General features: G+C 35.3%; 1 protein-coding gene across 5 annotated transcripts in view; it reads left to right on the forward strand.

Annotated features, from left to right (window-relative positions):
- Positions 1 to 22965, forward strand: part of LOC145277654 (histone-lysine N-methyltransferase 2A-like) — a 171516-nt gene that overhangs the window by 88356 nt on the left and 60195 nt on the right. For all 5 annotated transcript variants that reach the window (XM_080129261.1, XM_080129258.1, XM_080129257.1 and 2 more), the window contains 2 exons: positions 21582 to 21629; positions 22246 to 22510. In XM_080129261.1, coding sequence (XP_079985387.1) covers positions 21582 to 21629; positions 22246 to 22510 — 313 coding nt within the window. The remainder of the gene's footprint in view (positions 1 to 21581; positions 21630 to 22245; positions 22511 to 22965) is intronic.

Here is a 22965-nt window from a genome sequence, read left to right on the forward strand (position 1 = left end):
GAGCAGGTCGTTTATGGAGAGCAAAAATAACATTGGTGCAATAACACTTCTCTGCGGCACCCTGGCTGAAGCAGGAAACTTTTTCAATAAACAGCTGTGACCAAAGTTCCCTGCAGCTGATCAGACAGATAGTTGCAGGTCCAAGAAAATCAAAAAAAAGCCTACCTCAGATGCCAAATGAGGATAGTTTCTGTTGCCATGTGAGTGAGGAATGGTTCCAAATGCGTTGGTAATATCCCAAAATACCAAAATTGTACATTCCTTAGTCTCACATTCTGAGGCCAAATGTTGATAAAGACAGTTTGCTTATTCCGTGGCAGATTGTGATTTTAGAAAACCGAATTGACATGGGTGAATGAGCTTATTTTCTATGAGATGTGAAGTAAAGGCAATCATTGACAATGTGCTCTATGACCTTGCTGTTTGTAGACTCGAACCATGGTGGAGATCTTCCATAGAAGAGGCATGTGACCAAATACAAATGACGGGTTAAACAGATGAGCCAGGGGCTTCGATAATGAGTTAGTACACCAATTGAGCACAATATAGGGAATATTATCCTGTCACATACTATTTTCAATGTCAAGTTTCATAAAAACAATATCTGGCATGAATCGAATATTAATATGTAAGGGTGCGCCTGTTGATGCTGGCAAAACATAGCATATTGTACTCAAGGGAGTTGTACCTGCATAGTGCTGATTAAAATGTTGTTTTATCAACTATGCTGGCAGTAATAGTTCTGTCAGGGATGGCATCAGCTGCCGAAGAAAACTTAATTTTTTTTGCAAGTAACCAATCACTGCGTGACGAGGGTTTGTCAACAACCTTGTTGACCTGATGATGATAATTGTCTGACTTGATATGCTTTATTTCAGAAGACAACTTGTTTTGTGCATTTTGAAGCAGTTGTAGATCATGTTCAGAACAGTGTGATTAATATAGAGTCCAGGCAGATTTCTTAATCAGGGACAAGTGTCGCAATTCTGGTGTTACAAATGGCAGTGAATGATTATACGATCTTGCAGCATGTTTAGGCACATAGGTGAATATTGCTGAGATGAGAGGTTAGAAAATTGCAAGCAATATCAGGATCAACATATTTGTAAAATATATCTTGGTAGAGCATTAATTGCTGAATCAGAGATCAATCGGTAACAGATAGTAAAACCATTCAGGTATGTCAAGAATTTCAGTTAGACTCATCGCATCATCAAAGCGAAAGGAAATAATTGCATAATCTAATATACCTACAGGAAGGTCCAATGATGGCATAGTAAATAGGTCTGGCATAGACGTTAAAATAATATCTAATAAAGACTAATAAGACCGTCAGGGAATCTCGTTGCAATCTTTACCATTTGAGTCAAACCAAAGTCGACACAAAAGTTAGTCAGATGAGAAAGATTAGGATCATTTGGGTCAGTTACTAACCAATTTCATTTTAGACAGTTGAAATCACAAATTATCATAGATGCAGTGTTGTACAATACAAAGTATGAGTCAATAGATGATTCAATGTGCAACAAAATTGACATGTCAGCACTTGGAGGTCGATATGCAAACCAGGCAGCAAATTTGCTGAATGGATGGAAATAGATAGGCAGATAACTCCATAATCTTTGCACTCAAGGGAATCAAGTTTCTTAAAAATGGCGTTGTTTTTGACATACATCAGAAGGCTGTCATGTGAGGCATTAACGTGTCGATCTCTGCGTAAAAGGACATATCCAGGAATATCTACTACACAGGAATACTAAAGGTAAAACTCTGGGTTTCTTTCTAGAACGTTAAAAATATATATATATAAGAATTTGTCCCAGATCAATCAAAAGAATTTTATCACAGTTTGTTTGTTATTCAAGTGGTGGTAATTACAAAGTATTCACATTCTTGACTCATTTTATTTACTACCTGCAGATTATTTAAAATGTAATATCTGGTATTACCAAATCAGGCTGTTTGAAAATACCAGCTCCCTGATCAAAAATGCACCAAATATTGGAGCCCCCCCCCCATTCCCTTTGCAAATATGGATTGTGTTTTACAAAGTCAAAAACAAGGCATTCTTTTCTCTTTCCATCTAAATGGAGCCACCAGTTTCCCGTGAATCATTTCCATGATGCTTAAGGATGTGGCCCTGATGGCTGAGCCATCCATAACCTGAAAAAGTGGATATGCACATTGCAACACTCCAGTTTGGTTCTCATTTGGGCTAGATAGGTCGTTTAACAAGTTTGATCTGATGAATCAGCTGGTTACATCAAACCCTACCACACCAATCAATACTCATATTCCAACCTCCACTAATAATCTCCAAAATGTTATTAAAGCCAGTGGCTGTAACACCCCTGATATTTTTCCTAAAAATTCTAATGAAGAAAATTTGAAGAAAAACTGGTGCTTAACATTTCATCAAAATCAAGTATGTCATCATCTGTATACTTGTGGTGTTAAAATAAACAGGCTAAAAAATAAAAAATGGTCACTGTTAATTAAGAACCCAAACCTTAACAAAAGATAAAACCACAATCTCCTGAGCTAGAACATCTTAAAAACAAGAAAAAATATTTAACTCTAATCACAGAATAAAAAGATATTATGTTCCATAGAATAGTATGATGGAATTGTCATGGAATTAAAGCCAACATGAACAAACTGCTGATGTTACTAACATGTGTGAACATTCTTTGCTATCAAGTAACATTCCTGAAAGTAAATGACATTGGAAACAAAAGCTTGTGGAGGTACAACAATCCTGATCAGGAACATTCTATCTCAAAACCAAGTTAAGATTAACAGTCTCCAAGCAATCACCATCAGAGCATTAACTATCTGCCCTTTATACCTCTCTCCACAAAATCCTATCAAATGAAAATGAACTAGGAGGCTAATAGCAACAACACTGTGTGGGAATGAACATTTCAACACAAACACATCTTGATTTTTCTACTGGCTCTTACTTTGCTATAGATTTGACTCTGAGCCTTGAATTTTCTTGGATTTTAATTGGAATGTGTTTGAGAATTCCTGTGGCAATAACCACTTCCTTGAGATCTTTAATGTTTGACTCAATAGAAGTTAAATATGACAAACTAGAAGGGATATAAAAAGTTATGCTCACAATATCTTGCATAAAAGAGCATTTTTGCATATTTTACAAAAAACATTTATTGAAATAGAAAAAACAAAACATCTACATCTTGAATGAATCAACATCACACAAACAAAACGGACTATGATTTAACAAAAGATGTAGAAAAGCTATTTGCCTATAACATAAAGCCCTGCATTCAACAATGAACCCACAACTGCCAATTTAATCTCCTTCAAATAGAAACGGTATTTATAAAACTAAAATGGAATTCTGAGAAAAATAAATTACAATTCACTCCAAAGAATACAACTATTTACGATATCAGAGTTAGATTCTATAAAAAGATTCCATAATACAGCGGTTAGTCCAGGTAAAATCCACAATGCATTCTTAAAGGAGTTTTCTCCAGGTATTCAGAGAGCTCATTCTAGACATGAACAATAAATTATCATAAACATGGAGAAAAGTAACATTCCAAAAACTAGAAAAGATAATTTGAACATAGAAAATTATCGCCCCCGTCACTTTGATTCCTCTACAAATCAATGAATCATAAACACTCAAACAAATTGATTACCATTTCAGAGTTCCGCAAAAGATGAGGTACCATTAATCATCCAATCTGGAAACTTTCGTTAGGAAGGCATTTATAAAGAAAGAAAACACTTTAATTTTCATTGATTTCATGACAAAACATGGAGATATGGCATCATGAGAAATATATATGATCTGGGTTTAAGGGGGAGGTTTCCGTTTTTTTTTTTTTTTTTTTTTTTTTTTCTTCTTCTTCTTCTTCTTTCTTTCTTGAAAAATCTCTATCAAAAACATATTTGCAAAAGGCTGATTCCCCAATTTGGGAGTTTTGGGGAGTGTGGAGCTGTTTAGATACCACTGTTCCCTGATATTCCAGTGATAGTACCTGTCAGGATCCCATCTGTAGATTAAATAAAATCTCCTAAAGGTAACATGTAAGGCTAAAGGACATAATGCTATGATATACTGTTTCTGTACTTTACAGTGTGATTTTCTAAAATATAGTTTAAATCATTTTCTTTAATTTTTTATTTTATAAAAAAAAAAAAAAAAAAAAAAAAAAGACTAAATTTTGGACAAAAACACAATTTCTGCTTAAAATATAATAAATAATATTTAATAAATATGTATGTTAAAAACATTAATTGGAGTATTTGTTAAAAAAAAAAATTCCATGCTGTTTATTTTATTTTCTATTTATAAAAGAGAAAGAAGCTTTGTTCATGGAATTTGTGTTTAGATTTAGGCAGAAATATAGTGTAGGAAATTGTTGATAGTATTTGTAGCTAGACATGTGCTTTTTGTGAAAGGTTTGCTAGGGCAATCATGGATCGAAGTTCAGATGAGCACTTGCTTTGAAAATAACGATAGAGCAGAGACAAGCTCACAACATCTCTTCTGTGGGAAAGGTTGCAGAGAGGAGAAAAGAGCATAACCTACTAGGTTTCGAAACAGACTTTAAACTCTATCAAGGCAGAATAGGGTATTCTGCGCAGCTCCTCCCCAAATGTGACAACAGTACTCATTTTAGTACGTGTTTGCCTCTTATATATGTAGAGGATCTAGTAGGAGCCGAGCATTCACTCATCTGTAGCTTTTGTAAACTCCTCCCAGAGTAACTATGTTAAGATACAAAGGAGCACATTAACTTCTGTCTGTGCACATACAATTACTTACTTCACAAAGAGCTCCATACATAGCTTGTTTTATAATTGGACAAACAGCACCAACACACCTTCCACAGAGATAGTTTTCAATAGGGATTAATCTTCCTTGCAGCACTCTGCATCACCTGTGAATGCAATGATAGTCTGTGTAGATAAACCACAGGGTTGCTGCTAAAGCGAGATCTGCTCACTCCACAAAGACTAATATTTTTAGAGTGTGAAAGTTAGGATCATGATCATGAGTTTAATCTTTCTCCATATCAACTCAGATTTCACCTCTGCTGGGTTTTCTGCAGGTTCCTACAGAAACTTATGTCTAAAATAGTCAAACTCTGTAAATCAATTTTTAGATTCAGACCTCTCATCTATCCAATTTACTTCCATAACAGATTGGTAAAAGCTGCTGCTTGTGAAAAAAAAAAAAAAAAAAAAAGCCTAAAGATGTTAATTATCTGCTCCATCTTCAATGATTGAAATTAGTCTTCTCAATGAAGATAGATTTTATTATTACTGAGTATCATTTTATTTTTATTTAAAAAAAAAAAAAAAAAATTATTTTTTTTTAATTCTATCTTTTATATGAACTCATTTATTAGTATTTAAAAACAAAGTCTATTAAAAGAAACATTTCTTTCCAGATGGTCAAATTGTCAGATGAAATTTGTTCAATTATAATTTCTAGTATCTCTGGGTTTTACTTGAATTTTGTTTATTTAATGGAGGTTTTTGTTTTTTATGAATTATTTTAAGTTTATATTCATTTTATTATTTAGTTGTATACATTTAATTATCATTCTCTGCTATGTTCTGCGATAATTGAATTAAATTTTTTAGTTCAATTATACAATAGTGGTGTTTGTGAATTTTACTGTTTTTCTTTTTTTAGAAGTAGAAAAGAACTATAATACTTGATTTGAATAGGTAAACGTAAATTTTTGCAGAAATTACTATTGAAGTGATAGTTTCAAAATCAATATTTGTGCACAGGAAAACTCATTGGCAGTTTTTTATATTTACGTGTGAGAGAACAATAAATATATATAATAAATATATATAAACATTCAAAAGTGATTTTGAATTCTTAGAAAGTTGTTTCTGGCCTTGAGTATTATAGTTCAGTACATTTCTTAGCTTATGTTATACAGATTTTTTTTATTGTGTTGAAATGTAAAATTTCAAGTTGTGAAAACAAATAAGTGCTTTTTCGTTTCAAACTTTTTTCATTGAATGAGTTTTGAACACTAAATCCTGATTTAGTGTGATAGTTGTTTTCTCTTGCCAATTATTACTTAAATATGTTTTTGTAAACATTCAAAATGATAGTGATTTAGAAATTTTTCGGATGAGAAAATTAAAAATCTGAAAAACTTGGTTTCACTAAAACTTGAAATACCTTTTCAGCACAATAAAATACCTTTGTATTAACTAACCAATCCTTTTCCACCTCTTTCAATTGAAGCAATTGTCTTTTCTGCTAATTTCTTTGGTGTTTTTCTCCTTTAACTGTTTGTAAGCTTTTATCATTATATTTTGTTTTTAATTCTGTTTTTTTTTTCTTTATTGTCCACTTGTTTATTGTAGATTTTCTCTTGCTTTGTCATTGGTGTCATGCTTCTGTTTCTATGCTTCGTCAGATTGGCCAGGTTTTCTTTCAAAAACTTTTTCTTCTGCACAGTGATGCTTTCTTAACCATAAACATTTCAGGAACTCCCTGTTTTGTATTTCATTGTTTATGACATTTTCAACATAGCAGCTTGCAATTTTTAATTCAAAAAATAACTCCAGTGTGTGTGTGTGTGTGTAATATATATATATATATATATATAAATAAATAACTTTATTCGATTGGCAAAATTTTAGAATAATTATAAAAAAAATGAACCATAGCGGAAATTCAATCAACTAAAATAAGAGTAAAAACGGGGTGAGGAAAAGAAAAAAAAAATTGGGGAAAGTTACATGTAACAAATGTACAATTTAGTAAAATAAATAAGTCGTTAAAATTTTAACGATCTTGTTTTTAATCGACTTATTTATTTTACTAAATTGTACATTTGTTACATGTAACTTTCCCCAATTTTTTTAATACAAATAAAATGGATACAGTTTAACGTCTTGTCCAGGACTTTTTTTTTTTTTTGATATATAGAAATCTATATACTCTGAGCATTACCCCTAGGGTTTTCCGCTGATATTCATGCAAAAAGTAAGAGCCTTCTCATAAGTGGAACTTCGCTGGTCTGTATTTTTAATATATAGAAATCTATATACATACAGGGTAGTGAGAGAAAAAAAATTATTCAGTCGCAATCCTTAACAAGTTTTGAGAAAAAACGTAGCTTTATCCTTGTCGCGGGTTTCGTAAATACATCAGCGATATTTTGTTCTGATGATATGTAATTCAAAATAATGGATTCCTTTTTTATCTCGTTTTTATGAAATGGTATTTTATATCTATATGCTTAGATCTTTGGTTGATTATCGTGTTCTGTGCTAAGACTATACTGGCTTGATTATCACAATTAATTACTACGGGGCTTGTAATCAATTCTGGCTCTAAAATAGTCTTCAGGATATTTTTAAGGTAGAGTGCTTCCTGGGTCGTGTGTGTGATCGCAATAAACACGTAGAGAGAGATACAATCTGTTGCTTTTTAGATTTCCATGAAATAATAGGCCCATTTTCTGAGAGTCTGAAACAATATCCAGATACATTCTTGCGATCTTCGTCGTTTGCCCAGTCTGAATCCGAAAAACCTTCTAATTTTAGGGGATTTCTTGGTTTTCTAAATGCTAACTTCTGTTCTTTTAGTTCCTTTTAAATAACGTAGGACTTGTTTAGCTCTGTGTAAATCCTTCATTGTCGGTCGTGATAATTTTTGTGACAGTTTTGTTACTGTATAGCATATGTTGGGCCTGGTCGCAGTCATTAAATATATAAGACTACCTATAATTTCGCGATATTATGTGTCATTTATTATTTCAGATTCTGTGTGTATATTTTTATTAATATCATTTTCGACCGGTGTAGAGCGTTTCTTGCACTCTCCCATTCCAAATTTTAATAGTATTTTGTCGATGTATCTCGATTGAGTCATCGTAACAAGTCCTTTGCTGTGAGTAAATTCTATCCCTAGAAACCAGGATATTTTGCCAAGATCGGTCATTTTGAATCTTTTACCTAATTTGTTCTTAACATCACTTAACATTGTCACAATTTGATGCGATTAAAATATCATCGACCCACAAAACCAAAATCAGTAGTTTATCGTCTTTGTGTTGGGTATATAAACAGGGTTCTACAGCGCATTGTCTAAATTGTTGTTTAATAATATAATCATGAAATACTGTGTTCCAACACTGAGCACTCTGCTTTAGACCATATAATGACTTGTTAAGTCGCCACACGCTATTTTTATTTTTCATTATAAATCCCTCTGGAGGGGTAATATAAATTTCACAGTCTATTAATGGGGCATTCAAATAAGCATTTTTTTACGTCCATTTGATGAATGTTTAGGTCATATTGTGACGCGACTTGCAGTAAAATTCTGATTGTCGTTAGGTTTGCGGTCGGTGAAAACGTAGAAAAGTATTCTTTACCGTAAATCTGAGAGTACCCCTTAGCAACAAATCTTGCTTTGTACTGTTCTACACCTGATGCTGCACTCTTTTTTGTAAAGACCCATCTGGTAGAAATAACATGTTTATCTCTTGGGAGAGGCACTACCGTATAGGTATCATTTTCGGTTAAGGCATCTATTTCTTTTTTCATGGCAATTTTCCATTCATCACAATGTTCTGAATTAATTGCTTCGTTAAAGCTTTTTGGCGCATTTTCCATTGAATAGCAATAGTCGATTTGATAATCTTTTATATTGTCGACCACAAAAAAATCGGGTCGTCTTCTATTTCTTTTGGGATATCTTTCGACTTTATCATCATCATCATCATCATCATGAACACTCTCGTCTCCGTCATTTTTATTGTTTTCGTTTGTTCTAATTATTTGAGGTAATATAATTTCATCCTCTTCATATGATGGGTTTTCGTCTGTAAAATTAAACGTGTCTGTGAATTTTACACACCGGATTCTTTTTATTTTATTTTTTTCGGGAAAAAATATTAAATTGGCTGGACTGTTTTTATCGTATCCAAGAAATATACCTCTGTCGGCTTTAATATTCAATTTACTCTTTTTCTCTATATATGCGAAGCAAGTTGAACCAAATATATGCATTCTGCTTAAATTTGGTTTTTTACCGCAGAAAGATTCATATGGAGTTTTAGATAATGTTTTGTTAAAGCACCTGTTGCGTATATAGGCTGCCGCCATAAGTGCATACGTCCAGAGGTTTTTAGGGAGTTTTGATTCAATGAGTAGGCATCTTGCCATTTCAAAAAGTGTCCGCCACGCACGTTCAGCAGTCCCGTTTTGGTGTGGCGATCTAGGAGCTGATGTTTCATGCCTGATATGATGGTTAATTAGTAAAAGTTCAAAGTCTTTATTGGTAAATTCCGTACCGTTGTCAGAGCGAATACACTTGATTTCACCGTAGGGGGCCATGTCGGCTAGATATTTCTTAGTTGCTAGCAGGGTATCAGATTTGTTCTTTAAAAAGTAAACCATTATTAAACCTGAATGGTCATCTACGAAATTCAACACATATCTATAATGTTCTCTGGCCATCGGTTCTACGGGACTGTTCAAGTCACAATGCACCAGTGATAGGATTTTTTTGGCCTTTTTGTCTGGTATCTTGTTTTGATAGTTTGTCATTTTCCCTTACATACAGACGTCGCAGTTGAAGGTTTTTGATGTTTGTATTTGCATTCCATCAACTACAGTCAGCAACTTTTTGATATCAGGAATATTGCAGTGTCCAAGAATTTTATGCCATGTCTGTAGATTATGGCAGGCGGTTTTTGATGGGACTACGCTATTTAAATAATATAGTCTTCCATTTTCTTTAATGTCGAATACAGTTCCATTTGGGTATACCAGTTTTGATTTATTGGGGCTAAAGTTTATATTTGCACCTTGTTTTCTGGCAGCTTGTACAGAAAATATATTTTTGTTTAAATTTTGGGATTAGAAGAGCGTTTTCTAGAATACAGAAACACAGTTCACCTTTATTGTTCTTTAGTGAGATTTTCGCATTGCCTCTTTTCAAAATGATATCATTGACTCGACTCCCGTCAGCTAGTTCTACAAAATGATTTTGTGGCTTAAAGTTGGGATCAAAATTGATAAAATCAGATTCCTTTGTAATCACATGTGCTGTAGCCCCACAATCGACAAGAAAATTATTATTGTTTGTTGAAGCATCAAATGTACACGAAAATAAAAATGTATGTTCGCTAACAGAGCTCTCTACATTTTTAATGTAGTCACCATTTTGAGTCCTGTATCTACATTGGAAACTCTTGTAATTAGGTCGTCCACAATTATAGCAAATAAGTTTTGTACTTTTCTTAGGAAAAAACTTGCTTTTGGCAAAGTTGGGTTTTTTATTCCTGGCATGGGTATAATTCGATTTTGGTGTTTTCATGTGTGTATTTTTAAATTTCATATTTTTGGATTCGTTTTTTTCTGTGATCATTTTTTCAGTTTCTTCGTAACTTCTGAGTGCTACCTTGAATTGGCTAAAAGTCATGGGTTTTTCTTTCTGGGTTATCACGGTGGTAAATGGCTTGAAATCACTCGGTAATCCCTTAAGGACCATGGAAATTAACAGACTGTCACTTATAACTTCACCAGACATTTTTAAAGAATTTGCAGTTGTCTCGGCTCTTATAATAATAGTAATAGTTTCGGCTTCCATTCGTTTTAGAGAGGTCAGTTCAGTGTATAAAGAAATAATTTTGGGTTTTCCTTTCGATAAATAATGCTCTCTCAATATGTTTAATGCTTTGCAGCCGTTGTCCAGGGCTTCTATCATTACCAGTGATAGACTTCGGTCATCTTCCGCAAAGACAGTTGCGTTCTTTTCAATGAATTCGGGGGCGTTTCTGTTTTCAGGTTGTGTTTGTAGTACTTTGTGTAGCTTTTGGATTCGTAGATATCCTTGAAATTTAACTTGCTACAATTCGAATTTTGATTTGGATCCATCGAAATAAAGACGCACACTGGGCGCATAACCTCTAGAAGTGTAAGCCATTTTGAGTTTCAGATGGTTCGCTGTTACACACAAGTCCTGGGAGGTGACTTGTTTGTAGTAGACAGTTCCACAGAACAAAATATTCTTACCGTGTCGAAACCCGGGAAAAGAACATGTGAAATTGCTCCAGAAAAGGTTTAATATTTATGAAGCAATTCTGGTTTCTGATTGGTTGGTAGCAGAACGTGAATTAATTTGATTCGTCAGTTCTTAGCAGCATCATTTATAAATAGAATCGTCCGACTGTGTGGGATCATACCCCTTATAGAACCAAAATATTGCAACAATCTTCCGTAATGGGGCTATACATGCAACTGGGAACCACTTGTGAATTTCATACTTTAGAGGAAGTCTATACATGCAACTGGGAACCACTTGTGAATTTCATAACTTTAGAGGAAGTCGGTTAAACCTACCTTTAGGATTAGTGTCGCAGTTTCATTTTTTTTTTTTTTTTAATTATTCAAGTTTGTGAAAGGATATTAATTTCCCAACAAAGTGATGGTATTTGGAGAATTTAAAGTGTGTTGGTATTTAAAATATAAATATTTTAATAGTAGTACCTTGAAATCTTCAAATATCCGAAGCATTTTTATGGTTAGTAGACGTTACTACTTTGAAGTTCAATTTATTGTTTTGATTTTAATTTTAAAAAGATATTTAACATTGTAAAAAATCTTTGATTTTTGTGTAGAATTTGATTACACCTTTGATTCTATATGAAATAAATATGTGTAAAGTTGACTTAAAAGTCTACCAAGTCTAACACTAGCGCTGAATTTATAACACTGCATGACGACTGGTGTTCCACTTTTTCCTAACCCGTCTCCTCAGTCATTCCTATTCTCTACAGCTCCCCCCACCTTATAACCGAAACACCAGTGTTTTGTGGTTACTTGTTGAGACGGTTCTGTATAGTTATGAGTTGGTCCTCGCATTTGTGGAGACAATTGTCTTGGTGATTGTGTTACTCTCATGTTGTCGTGGGATTGGGCTTATTGGTTTGTGCCTGATCGGGGCTTGGTTATCCACCTCCAAATGTGCGTCAGATGTGTTTTCTGCCATCAATACGTCATCATCCATCTTTTCGACGTCCATCCTTTCGTGTATGTCGCACAGAAATATGCTGCCCTCCATTCTTGGCCTTTGAGGAGGTGATTGAATCTGCGAATAATCTGGTGTATGCATGATAGGTTGGACCTTCCGAAGAAATCAATGATTGCATTGTGTGATCCTGCAGCTTCCATCCAACTGTATCCGGTATTGTCTGTTATTCATGATCTCGACAATTCTCCCCATTTTTGCCCATCGTCGCATATATGGCCCCTCCTGATTCTGCACCTTAATGGATTTAGCACATGCCTTTTTGCCATTGCCCTTTCTCTTAATTCTTTAGTTTCTGTCCACCAATCGTGAATCCAGTGCTTTTCACGAAGTATAGGAGGTAATCCCTTATTGTTCGATCATATAACACTTCGGTTGGTGATATGGCCTATGCTGCTTAATCGTAGACATCAATGCAGTCCATGAGCATTCTTTTGGTTGTTTTTACGGCCAGTTCGGCCCGATCATTACTTTGGGGATTAAGTGCAGATGATATACGTCTGTTTACGCCCCAGTCTCCTAGGAATAATTTATACTCCAATGAGTCTAATGGTGACCCTCCATCAGATGATATCTCCTCCCGGTGCACCATATGTACAGAACCAACCCCTCAATGCATCGCATACTGCTGCAGCCTTCCCTGATGGTAGTGGGACAACTTTAATCCAGTTGTTTTATCGGTCTCCATATACCATGTAACTCTCCCATGCATATCCAGTAGGTCTGTGACAGTCTTTTGTAATGGGAATTCTGGGTTTGAGGGTGGAATTAATGGTTCTCTAGGTTGGGACGGGGGATTTTCGACATTGTGATTTTGTTTGTCGGATACTAGTGTCCAGATCTGGCCAAAATAATCTTTGTCTAGCATTAGCTACCATTCTATTCACCTTTTGATGGGCAGAGTGCAGTGCCTCTAGTACCTCAGCTCTAAGCTGCTTTGGTATTAGAATTTTATCCCCGTTTATGGGTACCCTTTCCAAACAATATAGTTGGTCTGCCGTTGCCATTGCCAGACTTTCGGTGGCAGTTTGTGTTGTGACTTCGGAAACCTGTCTCGTGTATATGTATATATATATATATATATATATATATATATATCGCTAATGTTTGGCATTCCTAGTCAGTGGCCACAGCTGCCATTATTCTATCCCTGGTTATAGCTTTAAATTTGAGGTCACGTGTGTACATGGTTGTATGGGCTCCCTTAATCTGCTATGTCTTGACAGTGGTGAGTATCGAGAAGTGCAGTCTGGTGTGGCATTAAGTTTTCCAGGAATCCGCTTAATCCAGATCCTGTACATTAACGACCGGTCTTTGAAAGAAAACAAGTGAGGGTTCTTTGTCTTCCAGGATCTGATTTGAGAATATTTTTGTCGGTGGCTGGCAGTCCACTGTAACCAATAAGTACGAGCACCCCAAAACGAACATCCTACAAGATTCCAACCCATATATTAATGCCAGTGCTTCACCCTCTATGAGGAAGTAGCGAGATTCTGCATCCTTTGTAAACCGGGATCCAGCCAAAATCATTTTCTAGTAGTCCTTACCACAGTTAGGTCCTAATTCTGTTGGGTATTGACAGTGTTTCTGAAACAGAAAATACCCGATGCCAACCTTGGTATAGTCTGTTGAGAGGCAAGTTGCCCTGTCCATCTCGAATGTTTGGCCCCTTCCTTGATTTTCTTTTTTAACTATTCAAAAAGCTCCTTTAGAGTAGCATCCCAATAGAATTTGGAGTCCTTCGTTTGTAACAATTCTCAAAAGGGGGCATGATATCGGCCTGGGGAAATGCATACAATGCCTGGTTAACCAATCCAAACCATGGTCTGGTGATGTTCGTCAGTGTCAGGAAGTTGAGAATGGCTTCAGTCATTCTTTTAGTTGGCCTTACACCAACCGTTATTAAAAAGCCTGCAAATTGAAACTTATCGGGATTGAAAACGATTCCGTTTTTGCCGCAATGGGTGATATAGTCCACTGTGTGCCAGAAAGCAGATTCCATAGTTTTGTCCCAGAGAAGGGTATCATCATGCAACAAGTTCTTTGAAGCATGTTTACTGTAATGTCGTCAAACCGGCGAGTGTACCCGTCACCAGAGGCATGGAAAACTTGGGGTACTCTAAGGTGTTGGTAACGGCCTCACTGTGTTATGAATGTTTTGCATCTTGGGCCGATTATCTGTTCTACACATCTAATACTGTTTTCTTGGTTTGCACAGGCACAACACACTTAATTAAATGGGGACGGCGTGCGATGGGGTTTTCTCATCATTGCGGCATTCAATTTTTGTAGGTCCACCTTCTTGGTGATCCGTCTTTTTTTGGTGCGACCATCATCCTCGAACACTAGACTGTAGGCGTACCTGCTGGCAGTAACTCAATGATGCCCTACGCAACATCCCTATCTAAATCTTTCACCTTCTTTTTCCAATGATGGGGGGATAGAAATGGGGTGTGTACAGTTAATACTTTTGCTCCAGCATGAATGTTATATCTAGTGGTCTCCCTGGCATCACTTGTAATGAGGGCAGGTATTGAATGCACTTGATTTAAAGTGCTCCCGTAACCATTGTTCCAAACGTTCCCTATTATTTTCAATAAGGGTAAACGGGATTCTTGTAGATTTGTTCGGAGCCGTTTCTGTCTGGGGGCATCCACATGGTGCTATCCCATGTCAGCTTTCAATATCTGGTGTGGAAAGTCGCGAGGGATTAATTTTAAGTCTTTCAGTGCCGACTTAGATGAGTAAAATCTTGACATGTTCTCTGATACGTAAACGACTTCTTCGGTTTCTTTAACTTGGCCTTGATAATGTGGCGATGCCTGTGTAAAAAAAGAAAAAAAAGGCCAACTTTAATGCGTATACAAATTCTGTTAACGTGTAGAAGGTCATTCGTGATCCCACCTATCCTATGGTTGATTGGTATTAGCATGTCACTAGTGCATCCCAATACTTCTAGTATTTCAATAGGCATAGATGTCAAAATTGTCTATCCTCAAATCATGCTTGCTACCAGTTTAAATGATGTATTTGGATCCTTATAATACAAAAAAAAAAGTAATTTTTGGAAAAATTTAGAAAAATTTAGTTATTGCCTACTCATTTTCGGGCAGTGATGCCTAAAAAATAGGAAAATTGACCAAAACAAGCAATATCAATAAAAATGCGTACTTAAACACCATGAAAGAAGGTTATTTGTTGGTAAGTAATAAAAAATAATATACCAACATAATTTTTCAACACTTTTAGGTTGTTTGGAATTTTACAGGGTCAAAATATGGTCAAAAATAGCCAAAATTTGCCTCAAATCACTGAATGTGGGCATCAATAGGGCACTTAATTAGTCATCAGATATCTCAAATGACTTAATGAAGAACATTGATGTCAGTAAAATTATTTAACATTGTTACATTGCTGGGGAATGGCCTTCCATCATCTTGAATTTTTCAGATCGTTGAGATTTTGAACTCTGTATGATATTCTTTTGCACATGGAGATAGAGAATAGATAGCACTTCTATTGGTGGAAACGCTAATGTTGTTGGCAGTTGCTGCAACCACATCAGATTTGTGTGCCAAACAATTGTGGGAGAAATTGACAGACTATGTCAGCAAGAATTTTCATATTGAAGGCTTCATTGCAAGTTCTCTTGGTTCAGCATATAAGCCTCGGCATCTCTTATGTAAATCTTACACTGTTGAGAAGCTTGATGTTTGCAATTTAGAAGTTCTAGCTCTCTTGGAGGAGAAAGTTAAACAACGTGAAGTGCTAGAGAACATCAATTCCAGGCTTAAATCTTTCTTTCAAGAAAAGAATACAACAGTTAAAGCTGGTATTGAAGCACTGTTGAATTTGGTTTCTCACAAGAGTTCAGCAAAGCCATCCTCCCATGGAGAAACCTTTGATTTCATTTGTGAAAGAGAAAAGGTGGTGAAAACGCTGTTTCTTTACCAATAATGAAGATTTGCCAAATTGGGCAAAGTCAGCTGCTTCAATACTGGAATCATACTCCATCCTACAAATGGTAATTGATGAAATCAAAACAATGAACCAATTGGTGGAAGCATGCCGAATATATCTTGCCAGCGAGATATTTAAAACCGAGTTTAAAGTGCTTGCATACTTCCCCAACCAGGTCACATTTCCTTTCCTGCCTTGTATTGAGAGAAATTTGCAAGATCTTCTCTCCATGCGTCTCCAGCTGCACAGTGACCTGAAAGCAGCAAATACCACCACACTTCATAAATGTGTTGTGGAAATGCGACATGTGCCAGTGTGGTAACCAGAAACAGAGCTTGGTCTGAAGCGGTTGGATCTGATGTGCATTAGTGCTGCTGATGGTGTAATGCTGCAGCGTGGTGCTGAATATGGTTTTGCTGGAGAGTCGTCACGGTGTGCTACCGACCTTTCTTTGTTGTCCAAGGAAGAGTTGGAAGGCTTACTGACAGAAAACCTCAAATGTGAAAGAAACCTGTCAGTGTTCGATAACCGTGCTAGAAAAGTTGCCAAGTGTCAAAATAGAAAATTCTCCAGTAAGTCGATTCTTAATGATGTGATGTTGTGCCGCAATGTTCAAGGGGTAGTTGACCCAAACACGAAAATCGTCACTAGACTTTTGGATGAGAGGGAATCTGTCTGGACAAACCAGCAGAGAATGGTTTTGAGATTAAGGAAAAGCTCCAAAAATCCATCTTTTTTTTTTTTTTTTATAAACATCATGGAGGTGGCCCAATAACATCCGCTTCTGAACTAATAGAAATTTTGCGGAAAAAAAAAACCCTGACACCGCAGAAAAGATCCTAAGAACTGAGTTCACATATTTTGTACATACCCATCTGACACAGAAACCTCAGCAACCCGATTACTTCCTACAAAACAGCATTTCTTATGGAGATAAGTTGGGAAATTTCTGCATCTTACTGTGTAACAACTTGGAAAACTGTTCCACTACCATCGCAAACTTACCAACCAATGATGATGGTGTGAGAGCTATTGCATCACTTACCTCCTGCGAGTCTGAGCTGCCGAGCATTTCAGCTGCTTACAAAAAAAATATGTGTGCTGTCTTTTGGAAAGAAAGTAATGAGTATGTATGGTACTTAGGGTATATAAGTCAACTGATCAATGGCGAAAAGTACTACAAAGTTGATCACCTTCATCGTTTCCCACCCTCACAACATAAGTACAAGCAATATCCTCAGAGGAAAGACAAGTTCGATGTACTATCTGAACAAATTGTTGATGTTCTAGTTTAGAGAGAATGGACTCTTAAAGAAAGGAATCAGAGATTTATGTTGACAAATGCAAAAGAGGTAGATTACCAATTCAAACAACTCGATATCAAATCCTCTTCCTAGACTGTATAGAAAACGTTTTATTAAATTGATATGAAAGTTGGTTCATTACAATGTTTAGTCAAATTAGAGCAAAACACTGGTCTATATTGTGCCAGCCAACATCATCTTACCACATTCATACCATTTTGGGGGTGTTTTGGGACAACACTATAATAATTTACAGTGATTTTAGGCCAATTTCAGTCATTTTTTGCCTCATTTTTGACCTATTACTGGCCTGACAAAACTCAAAACAGCCCAAAACTGTTAGTAAATTATACTGACATATCAGTCCTAACAATCAACCACCAATTAACCCCCTTTTAGAGCATTTTGATGGCTAATTGTATTGATAATGTTAGTTTTTGGTTGATTTTCCTCTATTTTGGGCCCATACCAGCTGATCTCAGAAAAAGTGAGGGCAATTCATTTTGAAAAAAATTGATATTTTTGCATTACTAGGACCCAAATATTTCATTTAAACTGATAGCAAGCATAATTTGAGGATAGCCCCTAAAAAAGGCCCTCTGATGCCAACCCCTAATTTCAGGGCCACTCAAACATGTTTGAGCACCAGTATCCATGATGGCCTTGATATGGTGTATTTGATAGCAAGTCCCCTTATCTAAGGCGTGCCCCAATTCGGCATAGGACTTCGGTATCAAAGATATTTTGACTTTTATGAAGGTTCCGGGGGGCTTCTTTTGAATTTACCTCTGCTCCATGCAAGATGAGGTACTGCTACTAATTTCTATCTTTGTTCACCAAACGCTGGTCTTCCTCTTCTAAGTATTTTTGACTGGTGTCATGTTGAATCACTTGTTGACTCCATTGTCAACCTTTCTGGTTTTCGACACACTTTTCGTAAGTGTCAAGTATTTCTGCAATTATGGCATCTGAGCTCCCTTGTCGGACAGTTCTTCTGTCCTTTTAGTCTATTGGCGTGTTATGTCCTCCCATATCCTTCCAAAGGTTTATTTTGAGGAGTTCTGGATTCTTCTCTCTCCCAAGATGGTTCCTTCTCGGACCTCGTTTAGCCAAACGTTGAACACTCATTTAAGCTGCTTTGCAAATAATGAGTCAGTGTATCCGTTGTCTCTAGACTAACCAGTCTGTGGAATTTCTGTTCCACTATTGTCAACATATTGGCTTTGGCCAACAACTTGCACTGGTATTCTGTATTTGCAAGTCCAGCTATGAGTTGGCCAGCCACCATGTCCTCCGAATAGTTTATAGTTAGTCTGCAGCTTTTGTTAGGTCACTGGACAGTAAAATTGCAAACCTCTCTTGGGACCGAAGCATTGCTAAAAACCGTGTTGGATCCTCCCCTTCTTGCTGTCTCGTATTGTAGAATCTGTCTATGCACCTCTTGCTGTAGACCTTTTACCGCAACGAGTTGTATATGCTGTAGAAGCTGTTCTTCTATGGCTGTATTGAGTTTCAGGTCCTACTAGTTTGAGCAAAAGTCTGTTTACCCCGTTCTTAATTTGTTACGTATTTCCACGGGGTCAGTTAAACTGCACATTTGTTTGTACTGGGTCCATGTGTCGATGAATAACGCCCAGTCCCTGTCGGTGTAACCATCCTAGGTCACAGGTCTGTCCCGTTCTTTAGTGTGGGGTTGGTTTGACACATTTTCCTTGACAGCGCACAGCTCATTGTTTTCTTTCTGTAAATTTAACAACTGCTGAACAAGTTGCAAGGAATGTTTGTCATTGCGTTGTCTTGACGCCATTACTATTCCAGTTTCAGTAAGAAAATAATCTGGTAAAAATAAATCCTGTAGAAATGGATCCTGTTTGCACTATGTAAAGTGAACTTAAAAGTCTACCGAGTCAGAGACTAGCACTAAATTTATAATACCGCTTGATGACTGGTGTTCCACTTTTTCCTGACTCGTCTTGTCAACAAAAACGGTCCTCTTGTAACGCCGACCGGTTCTACGCATGCGTCAGATGACGTCATGACCTGATTCACTTTAAATACTTGAAGAACTGACTAAATTTCATGTATACCGCGTTAGCTCAGTTGGTTAGCGCTTTGGTTCGTTATCTTAACGTTTTGGGTTCGAATCGTGGTGTGAGATGTCTTCTTTTTTTTTTTTTCTTCGATTTTTTTTTTTAAATATTGAACCAGTGTTATTTAAGCCATTTGTCACGTAACGTTCGTTTTTCTGTTATTTTTTTCTTTTACTTTGCTTATCCACCCCCGAAAAAAGCTAAAATGTATATATGTGTGTTCACTTCTGTGTGTCTACAAAAGGCTTCTTTCAGAGAAGCGGTCGGTCGGTTCACAACTTTTTAAAACTTTTTATATCACATATAAATCATAATATCTCACAGTTAACAACGAAGCTCGCCTGTCTATTTAATTTGCTCGATTTCGGGAAGATAATTATTCAACATTTGTCGCTCGCCGCATGTGGGTTAGTTTTTTTCCTATAACATCTTGGGGGCGAGGCTGAAAAGCATTCAGCAGTAAATGAAATCCCGCAGTCAAACTTGACCTCATTAACTCATTAAAACGCGCACCTGCTAAATCCAAGTACCTAAATAAATTCAAACGCGTTTCCATTAGCATGTCACGGTGGGGCAATGGTTAACGTCGCACGTTTTTTTTTTTTTTTTTTTTCACAACTTTGCCTCAACGGTTCGGGTTTGATCCTCATACTTTTAAAAAAAAATTTTTTTTAACCCCCCCCCACACACACCTCCAAACACCCGGGCAACGCCGAGTACCCCTCGCTAGTCTAATATGTAAAAGGCAAAATGTGTGTGTTTGTATGCCTCGCAAAAACTTTCAACAGAAGCGATGGTACCTGACAAAACTGGTATCGTCGTAAACCTTGCTCCTTTGGACAACAAATATCAAAAAATTGCCCCAAAACACCCATTTCTTCACTCTCAACTAGCCGGTTTTCTATAGGAAAGGGTTTTTTTTTTTTTTTTTTTTTTTTTTTTTTTCGGCAGCATTTTTTGCAAGTCATCGTATTGTTGTGTTGATTTATTTGGCTTTTTTTAATTTCAATGCTGCGAACTTCCAGTCGGACGATGGAGTATCAGCAACGCGTTAGATTTTCTTACACTTTCTTTTCCGCCTTCGCGTCACTGGTTTGAGCCTACCTGCTACCCCTTTTTATTTATTTTTTTTATTATTTTATTTTTTTTTTTTTTATTTATTTATTTTTTTTTTCTCAACACTCACCTCCAAATACCCAGGCTCATTATTTATACAAATCAAAATTAAAATAGCATAAAATAAAAAAAATAAAAATTCTTTTTTTAATATTTCCAAAATGAACCTTCTAAATATTAAAATTTAAAATAAAAATTTTCTAAAACATTTCCAAGTTTTTTTGAACAGTCTTTTCTAACTTTAAAATTCTTAAGAATTAAAAGTTTTACATTCAATAATGTTAGAAATAGAGAATTATAGTTAGTTCACAATTTAGTTAATTTGATAAATTATCACCTAAACAATACTGTAATAATTGAATTCAACTTTGAAAATGCTATTTTGAAGGAGATGGGGCAAACAGAAATCAAAGTAAAGATTGCTAGGTGATGCTAGATATGTACAGCTAGCAAATAACTTCCTTGACCATCACAATTCTTTGTCGGGTCTATATCTTATTTCATGCCTCATTCATATGCACTTTTGCTTAAGCTCTTCATTTTTCTGCTGATTAATAAAATTGTTTTTTTAACTCTCACATGTTGGTAACAAAGTAAAAAGTCATTAAAAAAAATCTATTAAAGTGGGTAATCAAATGAGGTATGTTGAGGGTTCTCCGAAAAATTAAACCAATAGTATTGACTCCCATCGATTAAGAATAACTTGCACATACCATTATTAAAAGTTGAAGATAATTTCTTAGTAACATAATACCAGGTTATAAACAACAGTAAAAACATAGTGACTGGTTTGAATAATAATCACATACTCTTTAATTAATTGTAGAATTTCCACAGGCCCACTTTTTTTTTAATTTGTTTTTTTTATTAATAATATTGCATTTTTCTTAATAAATATAGGTTAATAAATGCTAGCATATACCTCCTCCCCATTAACTCATGCATTGGTTACTAAAATTCTTTATTTTTTTATTTTAAGATTCACATGAAATCTTACAATCTTTTCTCAGTTTTGTCTAATTGTTTTTTGTTTTTGTTTTTTTTTTTCAGTGATAAACCAAAATTTGGTGGTAAAAATGTAATCAAACAAGCCTGCATGTAAGTACAATAAGTATCCAAGGCTTTTGGATATAATGTGCTTTAAATATATTTAATCCAAATTTGTGGCTATTCTAAATTTTCAACATTTACTTAAGGGTAGATATTTTTTTATAAGAAAACTCAATGGAGAATTTTTTTTCTCAGAATGATTTAAATCTTTAAACCAAAGAATTTTGAAACTTTTATTTTTCTTTTATTTAATAGGTAATAAAAAAAAAAGTTTCTTTAATTTTTCCCATAATAAGGAAGTAATGATTCTGACCTTTAATTTTTTTTTTTTTTTTTTTAATATTTAAATTAGTGTAAATATTTTAAAATTTACTCGAAAACTGATATATTTATCGATGTGCATTAATAGTTCAAATGAATGTTTTGTCAACTTCGACTGGTAATCAGTTAAAAGTTCAAAAATACAAAATTTAAGGAGAGTTAATTTTTTTGTAATATTTATCTATGATCTGTTGACTAATATTTATCAGCGTTTTAATGCAGTTAAACATAACATTTAAATTATATATTTGAAATTCTTACATTCGTTAGAAATTTCAGAGATTAAATGATTTCCAATGTCAACAGAAAATCTTAATTTTATTTTATTTTTTTCTCTCTCCAGCAATCGACGATGTCATTTTCCCAGCTACACAAATTGTGCGACAAACTCCTTCATCTTACCCAAGAAAAGTGGAGACCCAGATGAAGAAGATGCAGATTCCTATCCAAATACCCCAAACAGCCACAGGGACCGGCGGAGACGGGCATGTGTGGAACAGCTGGGTGGTCGGCCATCTCCTGGTCACCAACCAAAGCTGGGTAAACCAAACGTAAAACTAAAGCGGCCACATTTATTTCAACAGTTCAAGAAAAGGAACAAGGAAAAGGTGAGAAGAAATTGTTTTTTAGCAATTATTTCTTTTCAGTACTTCTATCATTATTTGCTTGCCTCTTTCTGTACCTCTTGCTCATATTAAAAATAATCCTTTCTTTCTTCGTAACTGAACTATCAAGTGTTTTCTTCCTTTCCAAGGTTAGATTTCACATCATTTCGTATCCCTGTTCTCTTTTACTCCTCTTTCAATACTTCTATCTTTGTTTTATGTGAACATGATTTAAAAAGATAACTATTTAAGATCTTAAATAGATTAATTTTGAATCAGTTTTTATCATGTGCACATTTGTAGGTCAGTATAGCTGTTTTGTTGTATCTTCAGTGTGGCAAGTGTTTCATGCTGACACATACAATAATGCTACATTCATCAAACCACTTAAATCATTTATTCAAAAATCCATATACCTTTATGGTCTGTTTTGTCTAGATATGAACAACTAGATGTAT

This window comes from Euprymna scolopes, chromosome 6 (assembly GCF_053919585.1).
Source record: "Euprymna scolopes isolate OS-2025 chromosome 6, ASM5391958v1, whole genome shotgun sequence".
Taxonomy (NCBI): domain Eukaryota; kingdom Metazoa; phylum Mollusca; class Cephalopoda; order Sepiida; family Sepiolidae; genus Euprymna; species Euprymna scolopes.